The 26,700-nt window shown below is 60.8% G+C and overlaps 1 protein-coding gene across 4 annotated transcripts in view; it reads left to right on the plus strand.

Annotated features, from left to right (window-relative positions):
* Positions 1–68: 68 nt before the first annotated feature.
* The window catches only part of PIK3R6 (phosphoinositide-3-kinase regulatory subunit 6), a 29,963-nt gene continuing 3,331 nt past the window's right edge, over positions 69–26,700 (plus strand). Inside the window, exons 1-19 of one of the 4 annotated variants that reach the window (XM_048324006.1) lie at positions 69–500; positions 11,118–11,214; positions 11,819–11,902; positions 12,913–13,004; positions 15,079–15,147; positions 15,697–15,829; positions 17,185–17,254; positions 17,626–17,809; positions 18,488–18,635; positions 19,567–19,653; positions 20,236–20,689; positions 20,894–20,993; positions 21,754–21,870; positions 22,302–22,412; positions 23,931–24,021; positions 24,349–24,419; positions 24,651–24,741; positions 25,157–25,227; positions 26,217–26,329. In XM_048324006.1, coding sequence (XP_048179963.1) covers positions 11,202–11,214; positions 11,819–11,902; positions 12,913–13,004; positions 15,079–15,147; positions 15,697–15,829; positions 17,185–17,254; positions 17,626–17,809; positions 18,488–18,635; positions 19,567–19,653; positions 20,236–20,689; positions 20,894–20,993; positions 21,754–21,870; positions 22,302–22,412; positions 23,931–24,021; positions 24,349–24,419; positions 24,651–24,741; positions 25,157–25,227; positions 26,217–26,329 — 2,099 coding nt within the window. In that variant the 5' untranslated portion in view covers positions 69–500; positions 11,118–11,201. Of the gene's footprint in view, positions 501–3,110; positions 3,379–7,355; positions 7,442–7,531; positions 7,631–11,117; positions 11,215–11,818; positions 11,903–12,912; positions 13,005–15,078; positions 15,148–15,696; positions 15,830–17,184; positions 17,255–17,625; positions 17,810–18,487; positions 18,636–19,566; positions 19,654–20,235; positions 20,690–20,893; positions 20,994–21,753; positions 21,871–22,301; positions 22,413–23,930; positions 24,022–24,348; positions 24,420–24,650; positions 24,742–25,156; positions 25,228–26,216; positions 26,330–26,700 lie in introns of those variants that run through there. The other 3 variants (XM_048324003.1, XM_048324005.1, XM_048324004.1) reach the window with 3 other exon arrangements.

Genomic DNA, 26,700 nt, shown 5'->3' on the forward strand with positions numbered 1-26,700 from the left:
GGGCAGTGGCCGAAATAGGAACCAAACGTCAGCGCAGGATGGGGAGGAGAAACAGCGCCGGCTCCGCTCGCTGCCACCCCGGCACCGCCGCCCTGACACTGCCACCGCTACCCTGGCACTGCTCCCCCGGCACCGCCGCCCTGACACTGCCACCGCTACCCTGACACTGCCACCTTCACCCCAGCACTGCCACCGCTACCCTGACACTGCCACCTTCACCCCGGCACCACCACCCTGACAGCCCTGGGGGGGCTAGTGGCAACCGAAGGGCTGTGAGGGGCTCTGACGGGCCGGAGTGTGAGCACCAGGAGGAGCCAGCCCCGTGTTGGTGTCGCAGCGGTGTGACCTCGGCGAGGAGCTGCCAGTGCCGGCACGGGTTCAAGTGGCAGCGGGATCTCCAGAGCAAAGAGAGCTGTGGGTGCTCCCATGGCAGGACAGCCCCTGCCTGGGCAGCAAGGTCCTCTCCAGGCTGGGAACCCCCTCTGGATTTAGCGCTTCAGGTGAGCTTTTTCTGTTTCATTGAATCCCAGGATGGTTTGGGTTGGGAGGGATCCCAAAGCCCATCCAGTGCCACCCCTGCCATGGGCAGGGACACCTCCCACTGTCCCAGGCTGCTCCCAGCCCCAGTGTCCAGCCTGGCCTTGGGCACTGCCAGGGATCCAGGGGCAGCCCCAGCTGCTCTGGGCACCCTGTGCCAGGGCCTGCCCACCCTCCCAGAGAACAATTCCTTCCCAGTATCCCATGCAGCCCTGCCCTCTGACACTGGGAAACCATTCCCTGTGTCCTGTCCCTCCATCCCTTGTCCCCAGTCCCTCTCCAGCTCTCCTGGAGCTCCTTTAGGCCCTGTGAGGGGCTCTGAGCTCTCCCTGGAGCCTTCTCCTCTCCAGGTGAGCACCCCCAGATCTCCCAGGCTGGCTTCAGAGCAGAGGGGCTCCAGCCCTGGAGTATCAGGAGATCATTTCAGGAGACAGAGTTTTTCCATGTGAGGAAAATCCTGACTGCTTCAAGACCTCTCTGCACCCCATCCATGCACAGAAGTGACCAGGCAGGGCTCTAAAATACCTGTAAATCCCAGAGCACAGCATTTGCAGGGACAAAGAGCTGCTTTGTCCCTGGCCTGCCACACAAGAGGTTCTTTCTCTGCTTCAGTTTGGTTCTTCCCTTTTTTTTTTCAGTCTTCTGACTGAAGGCTTTGTGTGAGCAGGGTCATACCTGGCTCTTCCTCTCTCTGTGGCCAGGAGCTGATGTCATCTGGGGGGATTTGGCAGTTCCCTGGGCTGTTCTGAGGGTTTCTGTCAGCTGTGTTTCGGTGTTCAATGACATCAGAAAACACTGGGAACCAACCCTCTCCTCCCCCTTCCAGGGGCTGACACAAGGAAATGTGGCCCCATGGCAGGAGAGGGTTAATGCTGCTGCTGTGGCAGAGATGGAAAAGGCAGGAGGGGAAGGGGTAGGGTGAGGCTAAAGGGTCCCAGCAGGACGCTTTAGTGAAATGGATTTCTGGGTTGGGATCCCTTGGTGGCCGTGAGCGGGTGCTGGGTGTGTGCTATGGACACTTGGACATTTAGACACTGTCCGAGGGAGCTCTCTGGCCTCTCCCTTCTCTGTGCAGGGGGACAGAGTCCAGTTCTAGGGAAAATTAGGGAATGGTGAAGGCTCGGGGCCCGCAGTGACCAGCTGGGAGGGGAGGAGTGAAAATATCCGGGAGCAAGTGGGAGATCCGTGCCCACCTGCCCGCGGGGTTGGCCGGGGGTGCCCGCGGGGCCGGGCCGCGTGTCCGTGTCTCTGATGAATGGGAGCGCCCGTGAATGAACGCGGGCCGGGGGAAACGAGGATGTTTTCATTGCTGCTGCTGCTTCCCGGAGCCTTCCTGCCCGCGGGGCGGCTCGGGCGGGGCTGGGGAAGGGGATGCGGGACTTGGCACCAGCGCAGCGAGAGGGAATTGGCGGCGAGGGACGCTGACAGCCTGAGCTGCCTCCTGCTGCCTTTCTGTCCCGCTCAGGAAGGAAGGAGGTTATTTTTGACCTGGGGCCCAGGTACGGAGCGGTACCTAAGGCTTTTCCTCATGCAAAAGAAATGGGAAGTGATGCAGCGTCAGCTGCAGCTCCCATGCTCCCTCCAGAGGGATTTTCTTCCCCCGTCTACTTCCCCAGCAAAGCTCGGCACCTCAGACCCTGCTCTAGGTGCCATTTGGGGAGAGGGCCTGATCCAGCATGGCCCTGGCCACGGGTGGGGACAGTTCTGGCCGGAGAGGTTGGGCCCTGGGCTGAGGCTGTCCTGGGCTCTGTGCCCAGCAGAGCCTGGGGCACACACGAGGGGCACGCAGGGCTCCAGCAGCTGCCCAGGCTCATCCCACCCTGCCCCACACCCCACAGGGAGCAGCGCTCATCTCCACATTTGGGCTGGGTCTGCTGCGTCCCCTCACCGCTGCCCTGTGCCACCCGAGATTGTGCCAGCCTGCAAACAGATCCCAATCCAGACTGAGGGTCAGGGCACCGCCGGAGCCCGGCAGCCCCGAGCAGCCACCCCTGGGGCCCGTGGGTCTCATCCCGGCTCTCCTGACTCGGAGTCACACGCGGTGACAATGACACCCTGCTGAGCACGGCCAGACCTGCTCCAGGCTCTGTCAGGGCAGAGTCAAACTGCTCCGTGAACGCATTGCAGAGGGGCCGGGCATCCCTGCCCGGGCTGCATCCCGAGCTGGCAGCAGGCAGGAGCTGCCGGGGCAGCCGCAGGGGCTCTGAGCAAAAGCAGACGTGGGAGATGCTCCGGGCGGCAGGCGCTGGCAGAGGCACAAACACCGTGCCTGGAACGGGCGGCTGCAGAAGTGCCTTTGGACGGACTCCTGGTCTCCCGGAGCAACGCGGTTTGTTGGGAGGTGCGAGGATCCGGGCTCGCTCTGCCTCGCTGGGCGGCAGCAGCGCAGGGATTGCCCCTGTTTGGGATGGTTGGCAGCAGTGCCAGGGCCGGTGCCAGGGGCGGTGCCAGGGCTCACAGGCCGGTCCCAGAGCAGCCCGACTGGCGGGGCTGGTTTGAGGGGATTGGATCCAGGGCAGTGCTGAGCCTCCTTCCCTGCTCCCGCCCGTCCGGAGCGCGCCGGGCGCCGGAGACCCACACGGGGACAGCTCTGTCACTGCGGGACCTCCCTGTGTAAGAGGAAGTTGTCTCGAAATAACTCGCGCTTCCCTTTCTGCTCCGCACGCTCTGAAGCGGCTGCAGAGCCCGGGAGCCGCGGGGGCTCCGCCGGCACCCGCGACCCCTCCCCGGGCAGGGCGGACCCGCGATGTCCCCTGCGGGACCCTGCTGTGTCCCCCGCGCTGGCCGGGACCTCGGAGGGGGCTGTGACTCCCTGGGCCCCCCGTGCCCGCCCTGAGGAAGGTAAGAGCCCCGGAGGGCGCGGTGCTCCCGGCTCCGGGCGTGGGGAATCCTGCGGCTCAGCCTCTCCCGTCTCCGCCGCTGCTCCCCAGGCTGCTCTGTCACCGGGGAGGGCTTTGTTTAGGGGCTGGCACCGTGTGCACGAGCGCTGAGTGCCGTGGGGGAAAGCGCCCGGAAAGCCGTGGATGCGGGCAGCGATGCCTTTTCCCAGGAAGAATCGGGGGAGGGAGCAGCGATGGTGCTGGAGATCAGGAATGTGCTGCTAAAGGGATATTTGTGCCAGCTCCGCTGGCAGCGAGCGGGATCCTGCTGGGCCATGGCTTTGCCCTGGAGCCTGGCCCAGGCAGGAGCGTGGGGGCTTTGCTGCCCATGCCCCGGAGAGGACACGGGCGGCTTTGGTCCCGTCCCAGGCCCTCGGCCACCCCCGCACACCCCACGGACAGCCCGGCTGGGGCTGTTCCACCCCATCCCGGGGCTGCTGCAGCACCAGCCCGTGCTGGCTCCCTTTGTTCTGTGTGGAACAACTGCCAGCTGCAAGGGACAGTCACCTGCCCCGGGCCACCCCCGGCCACCCCCGGGGCTCCCTGTCCCGGCTCCCGGTTCCCGGGGGGCTGTGCCGGGGATTTTGGCACGGCCGGGGTGATGCACGTTCCGGCACCCGCTGTTTGTGCGGTCGTATGGCTGCCCGGCTCCCCTGCCCTTGGCCCGGCGCCCCGGCTGCTCCCTGGGGCCCCGAGCAGCGGTGACAGGGCAATAAAGAGCAATGGCAGCGGCGATAACGAGCAGAGAGCAGGGCCCCGTCCAGAAAGGAAGCAAAAAGCTGCGTGCTCGGGCCCAAGCTGCAAACAAATGCACATGAGCCAGCTCTGCAGCGAGCAGGGCTTCGTCCTTCTGCCCTGAGCGCTTCCCTCGGCATCCTCTGGCTGGTCAGAGCCATCTCACCGTGACCATTCACCTCCCCGGGATGCTGTTCCCTCCCATGGGAGCTCTCCAAGCGTCCTTGCAGCTCAGCAGCTCTTTTTCTTTTCTGTCTTTCACTTAAAGCTTTGGCTTGGTGATCCTGGAGGTCTTTTCCAACCTAAACGATTCTGGGATTCTTTCTCTTGGCTAAGCCTGAGCACAGGAACAAATTTCCCTGGGCTTCCAGGACCGCGTTATCATCTCTGAGTATCACACAGGGGTGTCTCGGCCCTGGTGAGACGGCCCAGGCAGCCAGCAGGGGTTTTATCGGAGTTCCCTGGACCTTGTGGGACTGTGTGTCCAGGTTGTTCTGTGACACAAACTCTGCTTCCTTATTTTGCCTCGAAATGAGGGAATCTCTGCTCATGGGAGGGCCATGACTGCTCCTGCCCAGGCCCCAACCTGCACATCCCCTCTGGAGCAACTTCCCTGTTCTCTGTTGTGTTCAGAGGGCTCCCCCTGGGCTCCTGTGAGCTCCGAGCAGCCCTGCTGGGACGCGGTGTCACTGCCCAGGTGACAGGGACATGTACAGCCTGTGCGTGGCCCCTGGCAGGGCCCTGTGCCCCAGCTCAGGTGGATTCAGGTTCCCACCTCCCCCCACCCTGTGACAGCTGGGGTGGGCACAGCTGCGGCTGTGACAGGGCCACAGTGACCTTTCATCCACTGGGTGTGGTGGGACGAGGGCAGGACCCCTCCCCAGCACCCAAACTCTGATTTTCCCTTGGGCTCCTCTGCTCCGAGTGCTTGGGACAGTGCTGACCCCGGAGGGGCCTTGCTCTGGTCATGTCCAGCCTTCCTCAGGCTGGCGCAGCTCCCACCCACCCCTGGGGCTCTCAGGAGTTCCTTTCCCTGCCACCTTCTGGCTTTGCTGAGCGGTGCTGCTGTTCCTGGCTGCTCTGGAGGCTGAGTCACACCTCCGTTCTGAGGTGTGACACGCCTCAAGGCAGCACCAGCCACCAAGCGTGACTGGGACAGGGGAGCTGCTGTCTGAGAGATCTGTGCTGGATGGGTTTGATCGAGGGCGAGTCCCTGCTGTGATTCTCCAGGCCGGACTGGAGTTTCAGGGTGCTGCTGAAAGCAGAGGGGGCTGTTGGTGCCTGTGCCCTGTAATCAAATCCTCTTATTGACCTCGTTGTCCTGGTGCAACCCTAAACCCTCGTCCCTTCCTTTCTAGGCTGCTTCTGTGTGCCCTCCCTGCCAGCACCTGTCACATCACTCTGTCCCCACAGTGCCAAGAGAGGGCTGGACAGGACTTGGAGCAGCCTGGGACAGTGGGAGGTGTCCCTGCCCATGGCAGGGGTGGCACTGGATGGGCTTTGGGGTCCCTCCCAACCCAAACCATTCTGTGATTCCGTAAGGATTTGCTGCTAGCACAGAGCTGTTCTCTCCCAGCTGGTGACAGAGATGTCTGTGACAGTGCAGGGCTGTCCCAGGGACTGTGCTGGTGCCAGTCCTGTCCAAGGGAGGGAATGCCCAGGGAATGGGTCTGGAGGGAGGCTGGGAACAGCTGTGCCAGCTCCCAGCCCCTCCCACCCCAGGAAAGCAGCCTGGCCTCTCCCAGGTTGGCCACATTTGGGAGTTTGAGCTCTCCCTGCTTTTCTCTCCCCTCAGGTGGGCAGTGCTCTCCTGGGCTGTTTGTGAGCACAGTCCTGGCAGTGAATTTCAAATCACACGCATTTTTCCCCTCTGATTGTTTTTCCAAAGTCGGCTCTGGGGATGGAAAGAGATGCTAAATCTGAAAAGCTGCTGTTTCCGGAAAACTCATTCCTTTCCTTAGGAAGAATGAAATGTGACATTGGCAAGGAAGCCTCCAAACAGTCGGTGGTGTCCAGGAAGCTGCTGGACTTCCACAGCTTCAGCAGATGCCTGGGGGCTCATGCAGAGCTGAGAGGCTGAGGAACACTCGCTGCAGGGCCCGTGAAGGGGTTTTGTTACTGAAACGGCCCCAAGAGCCGCCCTTGCTCTCCCCTCCATGGGCAGGGCTCCCCTGGCACGGCCATGCCTTCCCAGAGCAGCCAGCAGGCAAATGGAGCCTCAAAGAGGTGCTGGAAAGCAGAGTCGGGGCTCGAGATGCTCTTCCTTGGCTGTAAGAGCCCAAGGGAGAGCAGCTGCTTTCATCTCAGAGCTGTGTGGAACCAGAGCCCTGCCCGGGCTGGAGTTCAAACTGGAAACCAGAGCAGGAGGGGGCTCAGGCTGGGCCCCAGCACACGTGGGGCTCCCAGCTCTCCTGCGGGTCTGTCCTCTCCAGCAGCGTGTCCAAAGGGGCCAGAAATGAGGCAGGGGTCCTTTCTGTGGGGTTTGAGCCTCATACCCAAAGTTTTGCCCGGTTTTCATTTGAACTGAGGCCCCTTGTGCTGGGGCAGCTGATGGAAGGGCGAGGAGCAGACCCTGCCCTCGCTGTTTATCCTTGCCCAGGGTCCTCAGGGAGCCTGGAGCTGCCGCTGCCTGCACAGCCAGGAGGGCTGGAGGCTGGAAAGCTGCCTTTGTCCTGCTTTCCTACCTGTGCAGCTGTGCTGGCGGTCGGGATCCAGGCCAGAAATAGTGGATGCTGCACTGGCAGACGGACAGGGTCTAAGAGGAGAGAGCAAACAGGATGCACCACCTGCCTCTGGTGGGGTCCCCTGCAGCTCCAGCCCGGTCTGGGGTGAGGAGGTGAGGGGTTAAGGGGTGTCAGGGATGCTGCTGGAGCTGTTTCTCGGTGTTCGGGAGCTGCCAGCTGCAGTTCAGAGCAGCCCAGAGGATGCAGTGCCAGATCCCCAGCGTGCCCTGGGGGACGCGGCCCTTCAGCTCCCACATCCCCTCCGCTCCCATCCCATCCCCGTGCCCCAGCCGTGCCAGCTGCAGGAGGCAGCCCCGCTGGGCGGGTGCCCGGGGCCGTGCCGGGCTCTGATGCGCCGCTTTCAGAACCAGCCTCGCCCGGGGGAGCCGCGGGCAGACGGGGGAGGGCGGCACGAGGGGGTGGCGAATTTGGGCTGTCCCCAGGACATTTGTCATCCCATGACGACACTCCCTGAGCCCGTGTGCTCGTGTGTCCCCTCGGGCTGAGCGCTCCCCACGGCTCCCGCGGGACGCTCCGGCGCTGAGCCCTCGCCCCTCGCTGCCAATGGTATTTGTGAGATCCTTCCTTGCTCCGGGCGGCTGCGGCAGGGTGGGAAGGGCTGGGATCGGGGCGGTGACTGCGGTGGGATGGGGAGAAGGCAGAGCCGCTCTCCCGTGCCGGTGCGAGGCGCGCGTTTCTCTCTCTCTGTGGCGGAGCTGATAAAGAGCCCCGGGAAAGCTCAGCCGTGCCCGGGCGGTGAGTTTGTAGCTAAACCCGGGCTGCAGAGGCGCGGGGAGATGGCTTTGGGGCGGATAAATATAACCGGGAGAACGCGAGGGGATGTGCTCCGTGTGCCGCTGTGGCACCGCTGCCCTCGGGCAGACGGGGAGGGGGGACAGGGACATCCCCAGGCTGCTGTGCCAGCCCAGCTCCAGGTGGTGGCATTTGGGATCCACGGCAGGGCGTGCCGGGAGCAGAGAGGATCCCTGGACACGCTGGAGCTTCCCAGGGGAGCCTGGTTTGCTGCCAGCCCGGCTCCCACCACCGCAGGGTTTGGGGTTTTCTTTCGTGGCTTCAGCTATTTCTGCCTCGCTTCAGCTATTTCTGTGCCTCTCGTGCTTCAGCTGGTCGGGGGGTTTGGGGTTTGGTGTTTCCGCCGGTGCTGATAGCCTGTGAGGCAGAGCAGGAGGGCTTTGGGGGGCTGTGCAGCCCCACATTTCCAGGGGACAGCCTGAGTCACTTCACGGTGGGGCTGAAGTGACTCACCTGGATGGACACACCCCCGTCCCTCTGTGTGGGATTTCCAATCTCATACCAGTGGCCTCACAAAGGGCTGAGCTTCAACCCCTGCCACGGGGCTGAGAGGGAAATACCTTTTTGTGGGGCCAGGGATGAGCTGTTCCTCCCGTGGTTCCTGACAAGGGTGAGTGAACGTGGATCCTCCTTCAAGGAGGACAAGGAGCAGCCCAGCCTGGGCTGTGTGTGGGGACCGATGACCCTACCGGGACAGTGACCTGCTGGCTGTACCTGCTGGTGCCCAGGACCCTCCAGACACACCCAGAAGTGTTGTTTGATCTGCTGGAATCCACCTGGTGACAATGGCCTTGGTGCCTGTCCTGCTCATGATCAGCCCTCAGAGAAGGGGGAGGGCACTCGGGGCGGTGCCCCCGGCACTCGGGGTGGTGTCCCCAGCACTCGGGGTGCTGTCCCCAGTGTTCCTCCCTGCCTGTAAGGATTAGGGAAGGGACAACCCTGGAGGGAGGTGACAGCTTCCTTGTGCACACCCAGGCCTGAGCAAACGGAGATCCCTGCTTGGGAGGAAGGAGCTTCAGAGGGATGAGTAGGGGGAGGATGGAGAAGTGGGAGGGAGGCAGAGGCTGGAGGATCCCAAAATGGGACAGAACTTCACCTTGGATTAGCTGGGCTGAGACAGAGCAGCCGTACAAACTGCTCCCCACCCTGGGCCCCCTCTGCCCTGCAGAGGAGGGGCTGAGGAGGCGCTTGCGGGGTGCTCAGCCAGGTCCTGCTCTTGCTGTCTCCAGCACCTGCAGCTTGGAACAGGAGGATTCCCTTTAAGCCTGCAGTTCCCCTTAACCCACGGGTTTATCTGCCCCTGTCCAGGGTGAGCTGCACTTTCACTGCCAAGCCCTTCACTTCTAAGAATAGACCCAGATGTTCCCCACAACTGCCCCAAACTCTTGGGAAAGGTGGCTTTTAGGTCACTAAGGGCTTTTGCACTACGAATCTCAGAATTATTGAAACCTGAAGGGAGAAATGGCACTTCTCTTCTTGCCCTTCCTGTTTCATTTTTTTCCTGCAAAAGGCATAAAATCCAGCTGATGCCACGGGTATTTTAAGAATTGCGGAGAGGAAGTGGAGATTTGCAGCTCTGCAAAGAAGTGGGATGAATGCAGAGAAGGCTCTGGTCTTGCTGAGCTGGCAGACAGCAAAACACCCGGCTTTGGGATGAGCTGTGCCTCGTGTCTGCCGCAGGGGAGGGAGGAGACCCAGGGGGAGGAGGGGGACAGAGCAGAGAAACCCTCCCGGTGTGGATCAGGGAACCTTCCCAGGCTTCTGGGGAGCAGCGACGGGTTCCCGGATAAAGGGGCTGAGTCCAGCAGGCACTGGGACCAGTGCAGGGTCCATCCCCAGAAATGGGGACGATTTCCCTTCCTCGTGCCAGGGATCCTCTCAGGAGAGCTGTGGCAGGCAGAGAGGCTGCCTGGAGGCCGCTGCTCCCCTCCCTCTGGGCCGGCAGCATCCCCGCCTGCCGTGCGGGGGTCGGGATGGGGCACGGTCAGTGCTCAGGGTCTGGCACCCTCACCCTCGGGGAGCACAGCAGGTAGAAAACATTCCCAGGGAAAAGGGGGATTTTCCGCTCGTGTGGGTTCCTGTGCTGCTGACAACCGAGGGAGAAGCAGCGGCCAGAGCTTGGCACGACCCTGCCTGACCCCAGCCTTCCTCAGAGCCTGTTCCTGGGCGTGTGCTTTCATCCTCTTCTCCCCTGACCCCTGCCTGTCCTCCCCTGGACAGCGTGGCTGGTTCTGAATGTGCTGGGGACCAGTTTTTGTCACTTTATGTTGAATTTTCGCGGGAGGCCCAAGCACTGGGAGCAAGCACAGGCACCGCGGGCTCAGCCTCAGCCACTCTTTGCTGCCAGGGAGGAAGAGGAGCCCTTTTGAAGCAGACAGGTGAACCGAGAACCAAAGTTTCTCGGGCGGGAGGAGCTCGCGCTGGTCTTTGCTAAATTTGGAAGCTCTGCCGGGCCGTGGCCAGCAGCGCCCACCCCCGCACTGCCAGGAGGATGCGGATGTGGGGAGCCACCGACACCTTTAGCCACATTCAGCTGCTGCTTCCTCCGGCAGCAGAGCCGAGAGGAGCCCGGGGCGCAGCCCTCGGGGGCAGAGCCCGGGGGTCTCCCGCGGCTTCGGGAGCGCGGTGCTTTTCCAGCAGAGCTTTAATCCTGGGAATGGCAGTGCCAGCAGCTCCTCCCTGTGTCACGCTGCTGTTGGCGTTTGGTGCCTCGTGCACGGGAGGGATTGGGAGAACCATTCCCTGTCCTTCTGCAGCCTGGGATTCTAGGGGAGATCTGTGGGTTTGGAAACGAGGAGGGTTAACTGATGTTCTCCTGTGCCCCAGACTGACATTCCAGCGGGCACATCCCGGTCCTGGCTGTTAAAGGAAACCTCTGAGGAGTGTCTGGGAGCTGCTGTGAGCGGGATGCTCAGGGGCTCGAGTGGTGCATGGCAGGGACACTCCCACACGTGTCCGTCCTCCTCCTGCAGCTGCAGACTGTTGGATTTGGTGATGGAGATTTACAGATTTAGGAACTACCTGGGTGGAGTTTGGCCCTAATTCTTCAAATTAAATAGAAAAACATCTTAAATAAAGGGAATTCGGGCTTTCCCTCCTCCTTTTTATTCCTAGATGAACCTTGCATTTCAGACTCAGTTTGGCTTAAATTGAACATTTCTTAAACCCTGGGAGGATGAGGATCCCGATCCTGCCCTTCTCAGGGATGCTGCTGCTCATCCCTGGGGAGCTCCTTGCTGCAAGATGCTTTGGGGGCCAAATATTCCACTGGGATCAGCTTGGAGCTGGAGGTTTCTGCCCCAAACACAGCCTGTGCTCACCCCTAGGGCTCTGCCTCTGCCCCACGGGAGGTCCCACGGGGTCCTGGTGACTTTGTGCTCTCCCTGATCTCCAGCCCCACCTAAGCCAAGTGTGTCCTCATTTTCTGCAGGCACGATCCCGGATGTGAGGCCATGCCCGTGTGGAGTGAGGAGCTCTGTGCAGTGCCCCCACGTGCTGCAGCCTCAGCCTGGCCATGGAGAGCCCAGGTGGGTGATGCTGAACCCCCGGGGGGCTGGGGAGGGGGTCCTGATGAATGAACCCTTGCCGACCTCTCACACCTCGATTTCCCTCTGTTCAAGCACCTGGGTGCTTTCCAAGGCGTTGGCAGGTGCTGCTGGAAGATGGGAAACGAGGCACAAAGCACTGCAGGGGCAGCCGAAAGCTTTGCTGAGTGGGGAGCGCTCCGATCCGACAAAACACTTTTGAGTTTTAGAGCAGCTCAGTCCGGGCAGTGCCCAATGCTGAGGGGCTTCTGCTCCTCCCCAGTGCCCCGTTCTGGGTTCGTTTTGGTGGTTTCTATATCTGATGTGAGGGGTTTTATTGACCGGGGGGAGAGGAGGGCTCTGCACGGCTCAGGCGTGAGCTGTCCTCGGCAGAGCTTCTGTGCCACACATCCCTGCAGGGGCACCTCGCTCTCCAGTTGGGCTCCAGGGCCACCAGTCCGTGGGGTGGCATTCCCGAGCCGCTCCAGTGGCCTTGGGGACAGCTCTGTTGATTCCATCGCGGCTCACCCGGGCTCTGAGGGCTGTGGGGAGGGTTCTGTCCCCTCCGGGGTGCTGGCCTGGCTCACGTCCCCGTTGTCCCTTGCAGAGGTGGAGTCGGACATCCTGCGGCGGGTGCGGGCGCTGCTGCGGGAGCTGGACGGGCACCACCCGTCCTGCCAGAGCGACCGAGGTGAGAGGGGCTGGCACGGCCCGGGGTCCGCTGGGCACTGCCTGGCCCCAACACCCCCCATTCCCCTCTCAGTGCCAGCAGGGGGATACGGTGGCTTCACTCATTTGCCCTTCCTGACCCTCTCCCGGAGGTGCCAAATCCTTGCTGAGCTGCATCCGTGCCCCAGCAGCCTCGGTCACCACCGTGTGGCTGTCCCCCCCTGCACAGCCCCAGCAGCCTCTGTCCCCCCCTGCACGCCCCTCACTCGCCCGGGGCCAGCATTAAGCTGCGACATAAGTGCAGAGCCCCCAGCTGTGACACCGACCCCTCCCACAGCCCTGTCCAGCTCTCCGAGCTCCGAGCTGCGGTCCCGCTGTCCCTCTCCTCGGGGATGTTCCTTTGCCGTGCCCTGCCCAGCGCCTCCCTGAGGACTCGGTTATTTCCCTGCGTTATGGGTTTGGAGGATGAAGCTGTTACAGCCTGGGGAAACGTAACGAAGTTTGAGAAATTGAGTTTGCTTGGAGCACACAGAATATTTTACAGTTAATTAAATTCGATTTTGCCTGGAATGAGCCTTGGCATCCTCAGGGCTGAGAGGTTTTGTGGTCCCCGCTCTGAGGGTGAGCTGTTGGCAGCCAGGGGCTTGTGCTGGGACCAGTAGGATCCCAAATTCCTTGGGGCAGGTGGGGAAAGCAGCTGGGCACGAACAGAGCAACAGAGGAACAGGAAGCAAACTCCACATCCCTGCTTTTCTCCAGCCCTAGGATCTCTAGGAGCCATTCCCAAGGGTTTCCCAGAATTAGATCCAATACATCAGTGCTGCACCCAGGCCCAGGGCAGGGGCTGGCCTGGCCCTTGCAGAGGCTCAGAGGTGGAGGCAGAGGGAAGAGGAGCCTGGTTTAGCTCTCAGTGATGCCTGAGCAGCGTCCCAGGGGGGATTTTTGCAGCTCCAGTGCTCAGGTCCCTGATTCCCCTGTGAAACCTCACCCTGATCCCTCCATTGGCGACCTTTCCTGGCTCTCACTCCTCAGGAATGCTGCGATGGACCCTGCACAAGAAAATCGACCAGAATCCCAGCACCAGCTGTGTCCTGGTCAGGATCCTGGTGAAGGAGCTGGAAAGGGTGAGTGCCACCTCCAAGAGGGGGATGCCACCTCCGAGAGGGGGATGCCGCCTCGGAGAGGGGGATGCCACATCAGAGAGGGGAATGCCACCTCCGAGAGGGGAGTGCCGCCTCGGAGAGGGGAGTGCCACCTCCGAGAGGGGAATGCCACCTCGGAGAGGTGTCCTGAGTGCAGGGCTGCCCCCGCTGTGCCATGAGCTGTGCCATGAGCTGTGCCATGAGCTGTGCCATCAGTTGTTGTGCGCTGGGGGAGGCAGAGCGATGGGGCTCAGCTCCACCTCAAACAGGGGTTTCAGGGCTTTGAGGCCTGGCTGGGCACTGGGGCTCAGCACAGAGTGAAAACCCCTGAGGGACACCAGGGCTTGTCCCAGCTGATGCTTTGTCCCTACAGTGTCACTGAGCCGCGGCAGAGCCAGGAGCCCCCTCAGGCTCCTCCCTGCCACAGCAGCCCGAGGCAGGCAGCCCTTACGCTGATAAACCCTCCCAGCCACCCCAAACTTCCCCCACCCCTCCCTCCGTGCCCTCAGGTAGAGCGGAAGTTCCTCCCCCACATCTCTCGTTTCCACCCCTCCCAAGTCCGTGCCCTGCCCTGGAGCCGCCGGTGGAAACCTGCGCGGGCTTTTGGTTTCATCGATTTCTTACCTCATCTTCTGGTCTGTTCGAACCTTCAGCAGCCTCTGCATCCTGGTGTGACCGCGTCCGTGGTCTGGGGACGTGTCATCTTCTGAGCCTGCCTCAGTTTACCCAGGGCCCTCGTTCCCCTCCTCCTCCTCCTCACCCCACAGATGAGCCCCCGCTCCTTGTCCCCCATCCAGAAACCTCCCTGGGCCATTTTCTCTGCATCTCTGCTACTTCTCCTTTGACCTGGGAGGCTGGAGCAGCCCTGCGGAGCTGTCACCTCCCTCAGCACTGCCGTGTCCCCCCGGTGCCAGCCCAGCCCAGGTCCCTGTGCACACACCCAGCACTGTGAACATCCAGCAGTGATCCCAACCCCAATCCCAGTTCCCAGCCCAGCCCTGATCCCAACCCCAGTCCCAGTTTCCTTGCTCCGAAGCAGCTCTGGGGTTGTTTGCAGGCTCTCTGTCTCGTGTTGAGGCAGTTCAGCTTCCATCAGTGCCCTGGAGAGGGATTTTATCCAGGGGCTTTCACAAATCCAGACAGGAACATCCACATCAGCCTTGGCTGTGGATTCAGGGATTGTCCCTGAGGATTTGAGGGCTGCTTTCCTCTGCAGAAGCCAGGCCAGTCCTCCCCTCTAGCTGTTATCACTCTGTCACTCTTATCTTCCCTTGCCCAGGAGGGTGTCAGCCCTCTTGCTCTGTAATTCCCTTCATCTCCCTGAAGCTCTTCCAGGAAATCCCTGTCACTTGGGGCTTTTGTGGGTTTTCTCACTCCTCAGCAGCTCTGAGCCATCAGCACCAGGCAGGGATGATAATTTAGCAATTTCATGCCTGAGTTCCTCCAGGGCCGGTCCCAACTCAGCAGTTCCCTGCTATTCGTTTATTGAGGTTTTCTCCGGCTCTGCTGCCACCGGCTCTGGTTAGCTCGGCTCCACCAGCACAGCGGCCCTGGGGAAAGGGGCCAGAGTTATCTTAGGGGTGGGAATTCTTTCCCAGGGTTATCCAGGGGCATTCTCAATGCTGGAGCTGTTGTTAGAGCCAGACCAGGCTGCAGGGTGGGGCTGGAGCATCCCTTGGATTCCCATGGGCCGGGATGGGGACCCAGGACGGGAACACCTCCCTGTTCCCTCTGCTCCCACCCCACCAAACCCAGGCCAGGCTTTTCCCAGAGGTTTTGTGTTCATGCAGGAGCGGAAAGGAGCTCCCCAATGAGCTCAGTTGGAAACCTTTGCTCGCCCTCTCCCATCCTCCCCTGTGCACCTCCCCAGGGACATCCTGCCCACCCTAAAAGCCTGTGGAGGGATCCCAAACCCCACCCTGACCCAGGGATCCCCCCTAAGCCAGGATGAATTCCCGGGCTCAGAGACAGAGCCTGGCATGCGCTGGGGGCTCTGGGGCAGCTCTGCCCAACCCAGCGCCCTGCCAGGACCTGACTGTGCCCTCTGCTCCCACAGGCAGAGCGAGGGGACCTCCGGCACTACATCATCCCCCTGCTGCACACGCTGATGTACACCTTGATACAGGTGAGCTGCGCCTTGATAAGGGAGCCCGTGCCTTGATAAGGGAGCCTGCACCTTGATAAGGGAGTGTACACCTGGATACAGGGAACCTACCCCTTGGTAAAGGGAACCTACACATTGATACAGGAACCTACCCTGGGCCTCACTGGGGCAGCATCCAGGGACATCAGGAGTCACAGCAGGGGCCACCTGAAGCCACTCAGAACCTGGAACAGCCACTCAGAGCCAGCGAAGCTCTGGTACTGCCCCGGGTGGGCTCAGCTGTGCATTTCCCATGTCCCTGTGCCACGGGCAGTGCCAGGTCCTTCCACCTGACCCCTTTTCTGGAGGCCTTTCAGTGCCTGGTGGCACAGGAAGCCCCAACCTGGCCAAAAAAAATGTCCCCAAGCTCCAGTGGGTATTGCTGGAGGTTCCCAAGCCACTGCAGGGCCTGATCCTGCTCCATGCTTTGCATTTAAACCCGTGGTGAGTTTGGGGCAGTGAACTTGGTGCCCTCCCAGCCCGAGGGCTGTGTGGGAGCAGATTTAGGGATCACTCCCTGTCCCTCTGCAGGCTCCCTGCATCCCTGACGAGCTCTGTGCCAGGGTTTATGACTTCTGCAAGAGGCTGCTGACCCTGCCCAAGCCCTTCTGCACCATTGGGCTGGCCTATGCCAGCAGGCTGAAGGTGGAGAGGACAGCCCCAGGTAAGGGGGTGCCCCTGCCCCATCCCTGCCCAGCACAGGGGAGGGCTGGGCCCTCGAGGGGTGGTGTGAAGAAAATCAGCTCTAAACCAGCCCAAACCAGATCAAAACCTGGCCAAACCCAGCTCATTTTGGGGAGTTTTGGGGGATTTCCACACCTGAAGAGCTTTGCCTGATGCATTGAGCCATGGCTGGGATTCCTGTGGGACTGGACAAACATTTGGGGTTTTGGGAATGTGTTTGGGTGGGAGGGTTCCCCTCTCCTGGTCTCAGCCTGCTGAGCCTCTGTTACCATCAGAGAAACTTGGGATCATCCTGCTCTCAGTGTAGGCACAGCTGAGCCAAGTCCAGCCCACCTAATGCCAGAGATATCAATAGATGTTTATATACACAGACATCCTCTTTGTGGGAAACGAGCTGTTCTGCTCCCAGCCTGGACATCCCCGTACATTTTGAGGTGTCTCCTTCCTGCAAAGGGAATTTTCCATCTGGGATTGCGGCTCAGACCCACGTGGGCTCTCCGCCAGGCTGTGGCCACTGAGACGTCAGCGGTGGCTGCAGGAACAGCCCCGTGAGCGAAGCAAGCCCAAGAACACCTGGTTTCCTTTTTGGCTGTGTTCTTTTCCTCTGTTCTTATTAAAGTCCTTCTCGTTAAAGTTCTCTTTAACAGGAGCCTTCCAAAGCAATCCTTTAAAGCAGAGCAAGGTGCAGACACCCTGTGAGGGGGAGGTGAAACAGGAGAAACCTGGTGGGGAATTTTGGTGCCATTTTGGGGAGGCTCAGCCCACCCCCGTCACCCCAACCACTCCTCCCCAGCGCTGCTCTGGCTGGAGCTCCATGGGGCACCTTTATCTCCCCTGACTTTTGGTAGAGGAACGGTTCAGTGTGGAGAGAGGGGATCTCCCCCCTCAGAGCACCACAGGGCTCACAGGGTCATTGTCCCTGAGCCAGGGCAGGAGGAGGGATCCTCACCCCTGAGCAGGGGGAGGGGGAAGTGCCTCTCTCCTGATCCGGAGATCCCTGGTGCTCCTCAGATGCCCCCAAACACCAGGCCAGCAGTAGAGCTCTTCCTCCTGCTTCCAGCTCCGCTCCCAAGCTCATGATACCCTAAACAAAGGAAGGGAAACACAGGAAATTGTCCCAGAATAGAAGGGGGTTTCTTTTTCTGGAGCCTGGCCTATCTTTGTCCTTGGCTATTTTTAGCTCTGGCCCAGTTCTGGGCTGTTTAGCCTCATCTCGGTGGGTGTTCCCTGACTTGGCAGAGCCACCTCAGCCCCTACACCTGGGAGCAGCCCTGGCTGCTCCAGGAGCTGCGCTGCTCCTGCTGCTCTGACCCCGAGTGTTTATCCCCTTCCCAGGAACCTTGTACCAAAGGATGGTCATCTCCGAGCAAAGCCTGCGCAGCGCCCCGTACCCCTACCAGGAGAGGTGGGTGCTGCCTCTCTGCAGGGGCTGCGGCTTCTATTTTGTGGCCTCTTAGGGAAACCTGTCCTTTCCCGGCACTCTGAATTAATCTCCGCTGGAACAGACAAGCTGGGCCTAAACCACGTGGTTTTGGGGGACACGACTGGGTGACGTCCAGTACCTCGCTAAAACTTTGCACGGGGAGAGGCACATTCCTCCTGTGTCCCCAATTATTTTGGGAGGCAGGGAGCTGCCCTTGGAGGGGAGACAGGGTGGAGAAGGGGAATATCGACAGCAATAATCAAAAAAGAGAGATGTGAGCTGCTCCTGCCAGCCCTGGTGTCAGTGACAGTGGATCTGCAGCTCCCTCTTTCCCCACCCTCCTGTCCCCACAGGATTTTCATCTTTGCTGACCCAGAGCTGCTGCCCGAGGCCATCTGCACCGCCCTGGTCACCGACACCGAGGCGGCCCGGGTGTCCCAGAGCCCCCGGGGCTGCATGAGCTGCGTGGTCACCCACGCCCTGCAGGCGGCCCTGGGTGACACCTGCGACATCCACGGCCTCAGGGCTCGACTCCAGGTAGTGCAGCAGCTCCTCCGGAGCTTTTCCAATGGTCCTGCTCTGGCTGGACACCTTGGAGGGGCAAAAGGTGTTTTGGCAAGTGGAGAAACCCCCTCAGCTCCTCAGCGCTGGTCTCCAGCCCTGGCAGCCCCAGTGCTGGGCTGGGGTTGAACTCAAACACCCTTCAAATGGAAAGCAGCGGCTGCAGCAGAGCCAGAGTCTGGAATCTTTAGTCTGAGTGTTGGCTTTGCCACTGAAACAGCTCCTCTGAGAGCCCCTGGGCACTGCAGGAACCTCTCAGGGGAAACGTTTCCATCAGTGTTCTCCAAAACCTCCTGGAAGGAGCTGTGGGGCCGCAGTAGCGCAGATGTCCGGCTCCGAAACTTTGCAGGAGCTCTCGGCGATTCCCACCCCAAGGACACTTTGTGTGCCTGCTGTCCCCATCTCCTGAGAGCCACCTGAAGTGCCAGCACTGCTGAGATGCCCCAAGGGACACAGTGCCCATCAGCTGCAAAGCTGCCAGAAAAGGAGCTTCGAGCAGCCAGCACAGCCAGCGTCCCTCCTGGGGACAAGAGGACGTTTGTGTCCTGCTGGGAAATTATTTTTGCAGGACTTGTTTGCTCTTTCTGCCCCTCCCGCCGCCCTGGCCATGGAGCACTCCCTGTTCCCAGGTGTTCACAGCCCCTCTCCCAACAGGCCCTGCCCCCGGGGGACGTGGAGCACTGGTTCCAGCAGGTGGTGGCGGCCGTGGAGTGTGCGGGGAGCGAGGGGGGCTCGGAGCGGGGCCAGCACACAGCCAGGCTGGAGAGGATCTACCACGGCCTCCTGGGCTCCCTGCCCGCAGGTGAGCCCCAGCCAGACATTCCCACCGGGGCACGGAGCCCTCGTGTCCCCGCTGTGTCCCCGCCATCCCCTTTAGCAGCAGGATCAGGCTCCTTGCAGTGACCCCGTGGCCAGCAGGGAGAGCTGGCCCTGGCGAGCAGATTTGTCACTGAGGAGAGGGACAATGGGAATTCCTGCTGCTGCTTCAGCGCGGGACTGGATGGGCTTTAAGGCCCCTTCCTGCCCAAACCTTTCTGTGGTGTGCTGGACGGTGGCACTGCCATCTCCTGCCATCCCTGCCATGCTCTGTTCCAGCCCGGTGCCACTCAGGACACACAGACTGTAACAAATTCCCCATCCACCACAGCTCCTCACACAGATCTGGGGTAGCCAGAGGGAAATGGGGTCATGGTTCCTCTCCTGGCTGCTCCCTGTGTCCCAACCCCTCCCCAGAAGAGCTGGAGACTGTCCCAGTGCAGGATATGGGGAGGAGCAGCCGGTTGGTGCCAGGGGGGAGCAGGACCATCACCTTTTGGGGGCAGTGAGGGGTGTGGGACCATCACCTTTTGGGGGCAGTGAGTGTTAAAGTGTCCCACTGCTGTCCCAGAGCTCTCCTGGATTTAAAGGGTCGGTGCTGGTGGGATCAGAGGGTTCAGATCACCACGAGCACTGGAGGCCCAGTGCCAGAGGAGTGTTCATTTACTCTGCAGTCCCTCTGCTGGCTGCAAGGCGAGGTCCTTCACCCCTGCCTCAGTTTCCCCATTTTCATTTCTCCTTCCCACCAACGTTGTGGACACTTTGTGATGGCTCCGTTTGTGAGAGCAGAGGCCTCACAGCCTCACATCTGGCTGAGAGAGCCCCGGGGCTGCCTCAGCCGGTGCTCAGCACCGGGGGGTTCGTGCTCCTGTGTGGGGAAATGCTCCCGCGTGCTCCAAGCATCCTTGTTTTCCCAGGGAATGCTCCCCAGGAAGGGCTGCAGGGGACCCCTCTGCCCAACCCCAACATCAGCTTCCACCTGTGGACAGAAGATGAGCAGCTCTGTGAGTGCCCCGGGGCTGGGGGGAGCTGGGTGGGGCCTGAGCCTGGGGGTCCTGTCCCAAAGGGGTCACTTAGCCCTGACCCTTGGGCAGGGAGTTTTGGAACCATTGTCCCAAGGCCAGGCTTGTGGAGATTCGTGCTGACTGCTCCAGCCTTCCTTCCTGGGATCAGGTCAGGGGATTTGGGGAGCGAAGGGGTGAAGGAGCTGGGGCTGCAGCAGGATGTGCCCAGAGGACCTGATTTTGTTGTGGCCTGTTTTTGTTGTTGTCCCTGGCAGTGTCCAAGGCCAGGCTGGATGGGGCTCTGAGCACCCTGGTCTGGTGGAAGGTGTCCCTGCCCATGGCAGGGGGTGGGAACAAGATGATCTTCAAGGTCCCTTCCAACCCAAACCAGTCTGGGATTCTGGGATTGGAACGGTGCTGAGCTCTCTCAGTGGGAAATGGGACGGAAAGGCTGACTGCCCTTGGGCCTGCTGCTGGAGATCTCTGCTCGGCAGCTGGCCTGGGGAGAGGGCAGCGGGGGCAGGACGGGGCTGAGGCTGGCAGTGGCCGGCTGTCCTTGCTGAGGCCGCTCTGTGCCCGCAGGGAAGGAGCTGGTGCTGTTCCTCCGCCCGCTGTCGCAGAGCTGCGAGCCCGACTGCCTCGGGCAGGACCTGGACCCCATCGAGATCCAGGACATCCTCCCGGACTGTGCCTGCTGCGGGCAGAGCCGCTTCTCCGTGCTGTCCACCGACAGCGGCATCGAGCGGGACCTGCCCGCCCAGGAGGAGCCGTGCGCTCCCTGCGCCGCGGACACCGAGCACTCCCGGCTCCACAGGAAGGGGGGCATCAAGAAAAAGCTGTCCCCGCTGGACAGCGTGGCCTTCCTGCAGGCTGGCAGCGGTGGCCCCGGGGGGAAGTCCCCCGGGAAGCTGCCCAGGAGGTCGGGAATGCCCCCGGAGCCCGCGGCCCCGCTGCAGAGGCTGCACACCGCCCGCGTGGTGCTGCTGGGGGACGACCGCATCCTGGGGCGCCTGGCACAAGCCTACCACTCCCTCAGGTACCGGGGCCAGCCGGGCTCGGGGGACAGCAGGACAGGGCGGCTGCTTTGCCCTTCAGGCTGTTGGAGCAGCCGGGGTGGCTGGGGACGGGGGCAGTGACGGGGGCAGGTGGCAGAGCAGCTGCAGTGTCCTGGCACTGTCCAGCCTTGGCCAGGAGCCGCGTTCTGCCCCTTTCCCTCGGGACATTCTATTTTTCGTTTCAGGAAACGGGAAACCCGGCGAGTGTTCCTGACGCCCAGGCTGAACCTGCAGTTCTACCACATCCCCGTGGTGCCGGGGCAGCCGCACCCCTCGGCTGCTGCGGTGAGTGCCTGACAGCGGCCGGGGATGGGCATCTGGGGGAAGAGCAGGGGGATCCAGGAATTCCCACCTTCCCAAAGCAAGGAGGGTGGGAGCCAACACGGAGCTGCTGGGCTCGGTTTGGAGTCACAGCTGCTTCAGTTCTGCTTCCAGGCCCCTGATGCAGGAGGATCCATGAGGTTTAGCCAAGGATTGCTGCTTTTCCCACCTCCCCAGTGCTGAGGGGAAGCAGTTGCTGCTTGTTGAGGGCTTCACCTCCTTGGCCATGGCCCCGGTTTAGGTCTGTGAGTCACTACTTGCAGTTTATGTTGGACACATCCCCTCCCCTCTGACAGCCTGAGACAGAGAGAAATAAACAGTTGCATTTAGGATCTTTTAAGCTCAGCTGGCTGTGACCCCTGACCAACAGGCCAATATAAAAATCAGTATTTCTTCTTTTCATTCCTCATGGCATTTTTGTTCTTGAGCACCTGCTAAATGAGTTTGCCAACTTCTCTGGACTGAGCAGGGAAAGGGGAGGGATGGGGAAATGTCACAAATCTCTCCATCTCCTTATGGCTCCTGATATGGTGAACCCTGCTGTTCCTCTTTGGCTGCAGGAAGCTTCCCAGGAGCGTGAGCCAAATCCCACAGGAGCTGGATTTAGGGCTGGAAGTGGCTGGGAGAGGTTCTCCAAGTTCTCCTCACATTTTGCTCAATGCAAGCCCAGGAAAAGCAAACAATCCCTAGGCTGGAGTGAGTCTGAGCTGTGTTTCTCCCCCAGGACCACGCTGGCCCCGAGGAGCTGTGTGAGGTGGCCGGGTACCTGGGCAGAGCCGACCCCTGGTACGAGAGCAACATCAACACCCTGTGCCACATGATCCCCAAGCTGGCCACCATGGTACGAGGAAAGCCTTCCCATTTCCCAAACAACCTGCAGCGCCTGAGGAGGGGCCTGTGCCCTGCAGGGCTCTCCATGCCCAGGCAGAGATTTCCTCCTGCAAACCCTCCCCAGGGCCCTGCCTGTGGCTGCCACTGCCCCAGCCCACAAGAGCCATTTGCTGTGAGGGGTTTTTTTGACCAAGGGACAGGAAATGGCAGATTTCAAGAAAGAAAACTTTTGCTGAAATCCCCCCAGCTCTCATTTCCCGGCAGTTTGAGCCACCAGTGACAGAAACAGGGCTGAGAGGCGGGTGCAGCTCCCGTTCCCTGTGAGTGGCGAGGGCAGAGGACAGCTCATTGCTCAGCCTGTGCCCAGGAAGGTGTGACATTTTGTGGCAGGGTTTTTGAGAAGTGGCAGGGGCTGACCCAGCCTGTGATTTGCCCCCCCAGCCATCGTCGCCGAGCAGGGCCCTGGTGACCGACCTGTTCCTCACCGATGTCATCGCCTACTACGCCCGCATGGGCACCCAGCCCGTCTGCTTCCAGGTGCACGCTGTCAAGGTGGGTGGCACAGCTGGCACAGCTGGCACAGCCCCTGGGCCTCCAGCGGCCCTGCAAGGGCTGGCAGAGCTGTGTAGAGCCAGCAGAGCCAGAAGGGGCTGGGGGCTTCCAGCAGATCCAAGCCTGGATCCCCGTTCCCCCCAGCCTGTCCCTCCCTGCCAGCTCCCAGTGACTCTGGAGCCCAGCTCCACTGGAGCCAATGATCCTGGCAAGGCCATTTCAGGATCTCAGCTCAGCAACCCACAGGGATGCAGATTTCCTGCGCTGCTGGGTTCGGGGGAGCCCTGGTACCTCCTGCTGCTTTAGATGCTGGGAGCAAGCGGGGCTTTGCTGAGCAGCTTTGCCAAAACCTCCCTGCACCTTGCAGGGGCTCTGCAGGGTTTCCTGCAGCGCATTTGATTGATTTCCTGCCAGCTTTGCTGTGAAACGGTGTCAGAGCGAGGCCTGGCATTCGATAGGAGAGCAAAGAAGAGCTAAATTTGGGCACATGAAATTAACCCTCCCCTCCCTGCTCCTCTGGCAGCTCCCCCAAAGCTCAGGATGATGCAGAGACCTCCATTTATCTGCTCACAGGCACTGTGGCACCTATTGCAGCACAGGAGGAGCCCCAGCCTGGGCAAACTGGCACGAGGCTTGCAAAGAGCTTCGATAATTCCTGGTGGAGCATCCCCAGGACTTCCCTAAAAACCCATGGCCTGCCAGTCCTTGGAGCACCTGGGCCTCGGTTTGTGGCTGGGCATTTTGATTTTCTGGTGGAATTTTCTTCCGCTCTTTTCTCCTCCAAGATAACACCCGCCAGTGAGAGTGTGGGAGATTCAAGCAGGGGACGAGGAACTGGCTCCAGATGTGGTTTCCAGACAGAGGCCCCTGAGCTGCTCTCCTGGCACCCAGGGCGTGAGGCTGCCTCGGCGGCAAGCACTGCCCCTGTTTCCCTTTGGGGTTAGGACCCCACTGTTCCTCTCTGGCTGCAGGAAGCTGCCCAGAGGTGTGAGCCAAGCCCCACAGGAGCTGGATGTGGGACCAGCAGTGGCTGGGAGAGGTTCTCCAGGACCTGCTCTGCACATCTTGCCCAATACAAGCCCACGAAAAGAAAAGAGTCCATAGGGCTGGAGTGACCTGGTGATTTGGGTTGGATCAGAGAGAAATTGCGTCTCTTGAAGCTCAGCAACACCTCAGCCTGGCTGAGCACCGGGGCAGTGCTCCCGGTGATGTGGGTGTGTGGCTGGGAGCTGACTCAGCTCTGAGGGCACAGTGACATCCAGTGGCAGGGGACACTGCCCGTGGCTCTGCTGGCCAGGTCCTCGGGGCTTCTGGCAAGGCCTGCCACGCTCCTGGAGCTCGGGGAGCAGAGCCAGGGCAGTTCCCCCATCCCACAGGAACCCTGAGTGCCATGATGAGATCCCAGCTCCCCCTTGGGTGCTCTGGAGGAGCAGTCTGTGCCACAAGCCCCGTGTGACACCCCAGGGTGACAGAGGGATCCTCAGGGATGCTCCTCTCAGGGGTGCTCCTCTCTTTCAGGTCCTGTTCCGGGACCCGGCGCAGGAGCCGGCCGAGGACGTGTTCCTCACGGAGCTGCTGACGCAGGTGCAGGACAGCCCTTCCCACAGAGGTGGGTGTGTCCCACCAGCCCCAGCCTGCACAGGGCTCCTGCCATCCCCAGAGCCCACCCACCCCATCCCTCAGCCTGCACAGCTCCAGGCCATGGGCAATACTCCTTGTTCCTGACTTCCCGAAATGCCTGGTATTTGTCCCTGAGGTTGGGCACAGACGCTGCAGTGAGTCCATCCCTCCGGCACAGAGCCTCAGCTCCTGAGGCAGGGACAGAAGGGACAGTGTGTGACGCTAGGGTGGCTCATCCCACGGGAGGATCCCTCTCTGCTGACCACAGACAGGTGGGATGAGGGAAATTCAGTCCCACCTCATTCCCTCCTTGCAGAGCTGAGCACAACCAAGAGGAAAACCACCCTGGATGGCCCTGGCATCGACCTCACAGTGACCTACAGGAAGGTGAGTGGGGCTCCCGGCACCCCAAACGTCTCTGCTCCCAGGGATGCCCAGCAGGGCATGGCTCTCCTAAAAGGAGACTGACCCTCCCTCTTTCCCTGGAATTGCTCTCCAGGCAAGGACAGAGAGGTTGTGGTGACCCTGTCAGGTCACCTCTGTGAAAAGCTGTCCCCAGCCCTCCCCACGCCCAGCCCCTCTGCCAGGGGCACTGACAGGGTCCGGTCCTGCCCGCAGGTTGTGCTCAGTGACCGGGAGAAGGAGCTGGCCCTGGCCCTGCGCTCCACGGGCCTGCTGATGAAAGCCATCCCCGCTGACGAGGCTGCAGGTGGGTTCTTCCCGCTTTGCTGAGGTTCCTGGTGCTCACTGGGGTAAATCTGGCCATGGTCCTTGGTGCCAGCTGTGTCTGGGCTGTGGGGGTGGAAGCAGTGACAGGAATATCGGTGTCCCCATGGTCTGGTTGGGGTTTTTCTCAGGAATGCCATGTCTGAGGCTCACACACGATTTAAGCGTCTTCCCTCTGCTCCAGCCTTCCTCTTTCACCCTGCCCTCAGCACAGCCTCTGAGCTTTCCGCCCCAAGCGTGGTCCCACGCAGTTCCTTTGCCCATGGAGCTGCTGGAGCGCCCTTTCCTGCTGTCCCGTGTGCCCACAGCCAGTGCACCCAAACGTGGGGCAGGGGTCCCCAGAAAGCTGAGCCGAGGTTGTGCCACGGCCCCAGACCAACCCTCTGCTTCTGTCACAGGGCGGGGCTGTCTGAGCGTGACCATCACCGAGATCGTCAGGATCAACAACCTGGCAGGACGGTCCTTCTCAGTGAGTACCCGTGGGGTCCCCAGGCCCTGCAGGGCCAAATCCCCTACAACAGCAGGGAAAGGGCAACCCTGGGGAGAGGAGAAGGCTTTGGGGCCACCCTCCTCACAGGGTGTTTCGCAATTATTTTCCATGGAAAAATCTGGATGTTTGAGCCAAAGGCCCAGATGCCCTCCCTGCTGGTCAGTGGCCTCCCTGCTGGTCAGTGCCACACTGAATCCTGTCTCAGGAGCTCCTGAATGCCTGAGCTGCTGCTGGGGTTACTCCGTGACCACAGGGACAAAGTGGAGGAATAAATCTTGGCCCCACTTGGGTCCAGGGCAGGGTCTGCAGTTCTGCCATCAGCTCCATCAGCTCCACACCTTCAGCTGCGGTGCCCCCCTGTGTTAATCCCCCCAAAAGAGATCACAAAAAATAATTCAACAAAGCATAAACGAGGAGCAGGAACTTCACTGAATCTGTTTATCAGCTCGGAGAGATGGATTTATAAGAGAGGGGATTGAAATTTTGACTTCTGTCCTTTTTGTTTCGCTTGAGAGTTTCAGCACACCCCAGAGGAAATGCTGCCCATGGTAATGTGTCACTGCAGTTTGGGTGGCACTAAACATTGCTGTGCCTTGGTCACTTGGGCCCTGGACCCTCTGGCTCCCCGCTGGTGTTTTTAACCAGCACATTTTGCCCATTCTTGCCTGGCTTTTGGGAACACCGAGGTGCTGCAGCCCCACTGCCCACAGAGACCCTCCATGGCCACGGAGCACAGACCTTGCCCCACAGCAGACACCCCAAACTCACAGCCTGTGCAGGGACTGCCAGTTTGGAATGTTTGTCCTTACAAAACATGGCCAGGGTGTGAATACAGAGAAAGGATTTGCTTTGTGTCACATCTGGGGTTAAAGAATAAAACCAGAGAAATGTCATTTTCTGTCCCTTTCACACCAGCCCAGGGAGGGGAGGGACACCCTCAGCAGGCTCTCCCTCCTCTCCCCATCCAGGCTGTGGCAAACAGGTTCAAAACACGGAATATCAAGATCAGGAGCCCAGAGCAGAGACCCTTCACCGTGCGGCTGGACAAGGACAGCAGGAGAACCTACAGGGACGTGATCGGGTGAGAACCCCCCGGGTGCCTAGCTCTGCACACCTCCCCTGCATCTCCTCCTGTTTTCCAGGGAGTCCTGACCCTCATACATAATAAAAACCCCACAGGCAAACCCGTTCCTTCTGCAGGGAAAGCAGGGCACAGCAGGGCTCTCCCACATTTGTGTTTTTGGGTGACGGTGTGAGGAACAAAATGGTTCTTTACACAAAAGGTGCTCTCAGTGAGACAGCAGAAAACCAGGGACAAACCTCCAGGGACAAACAAGGCTTGGCTCTCCTGAATTATGAATTATCTCACGATGCTGCTGCTCTCTTCACGGGCTGCATCCCTCACCTGGGGGTCTCCAGCACATGCAGGCAGGGGAGAGAGGATCCAGCCCT

This window comes from Corvus hawaiiensis, chromosome 19 (assembly GCF_020740725.1).
Source record: "Corvus hawaiiensis isolate bCorHaw1 chromosome 19, bCorHaw1.pri.cur, whole genome shotgun sequence".
In the NCBI taxonomy this organism is placed as follows: domain Eukaryota; kingdom Metazoa; phylum Chordata; class Aves; order Passeriformes; family Corvidae; genus Corvus; species Corvus hawaiiensis.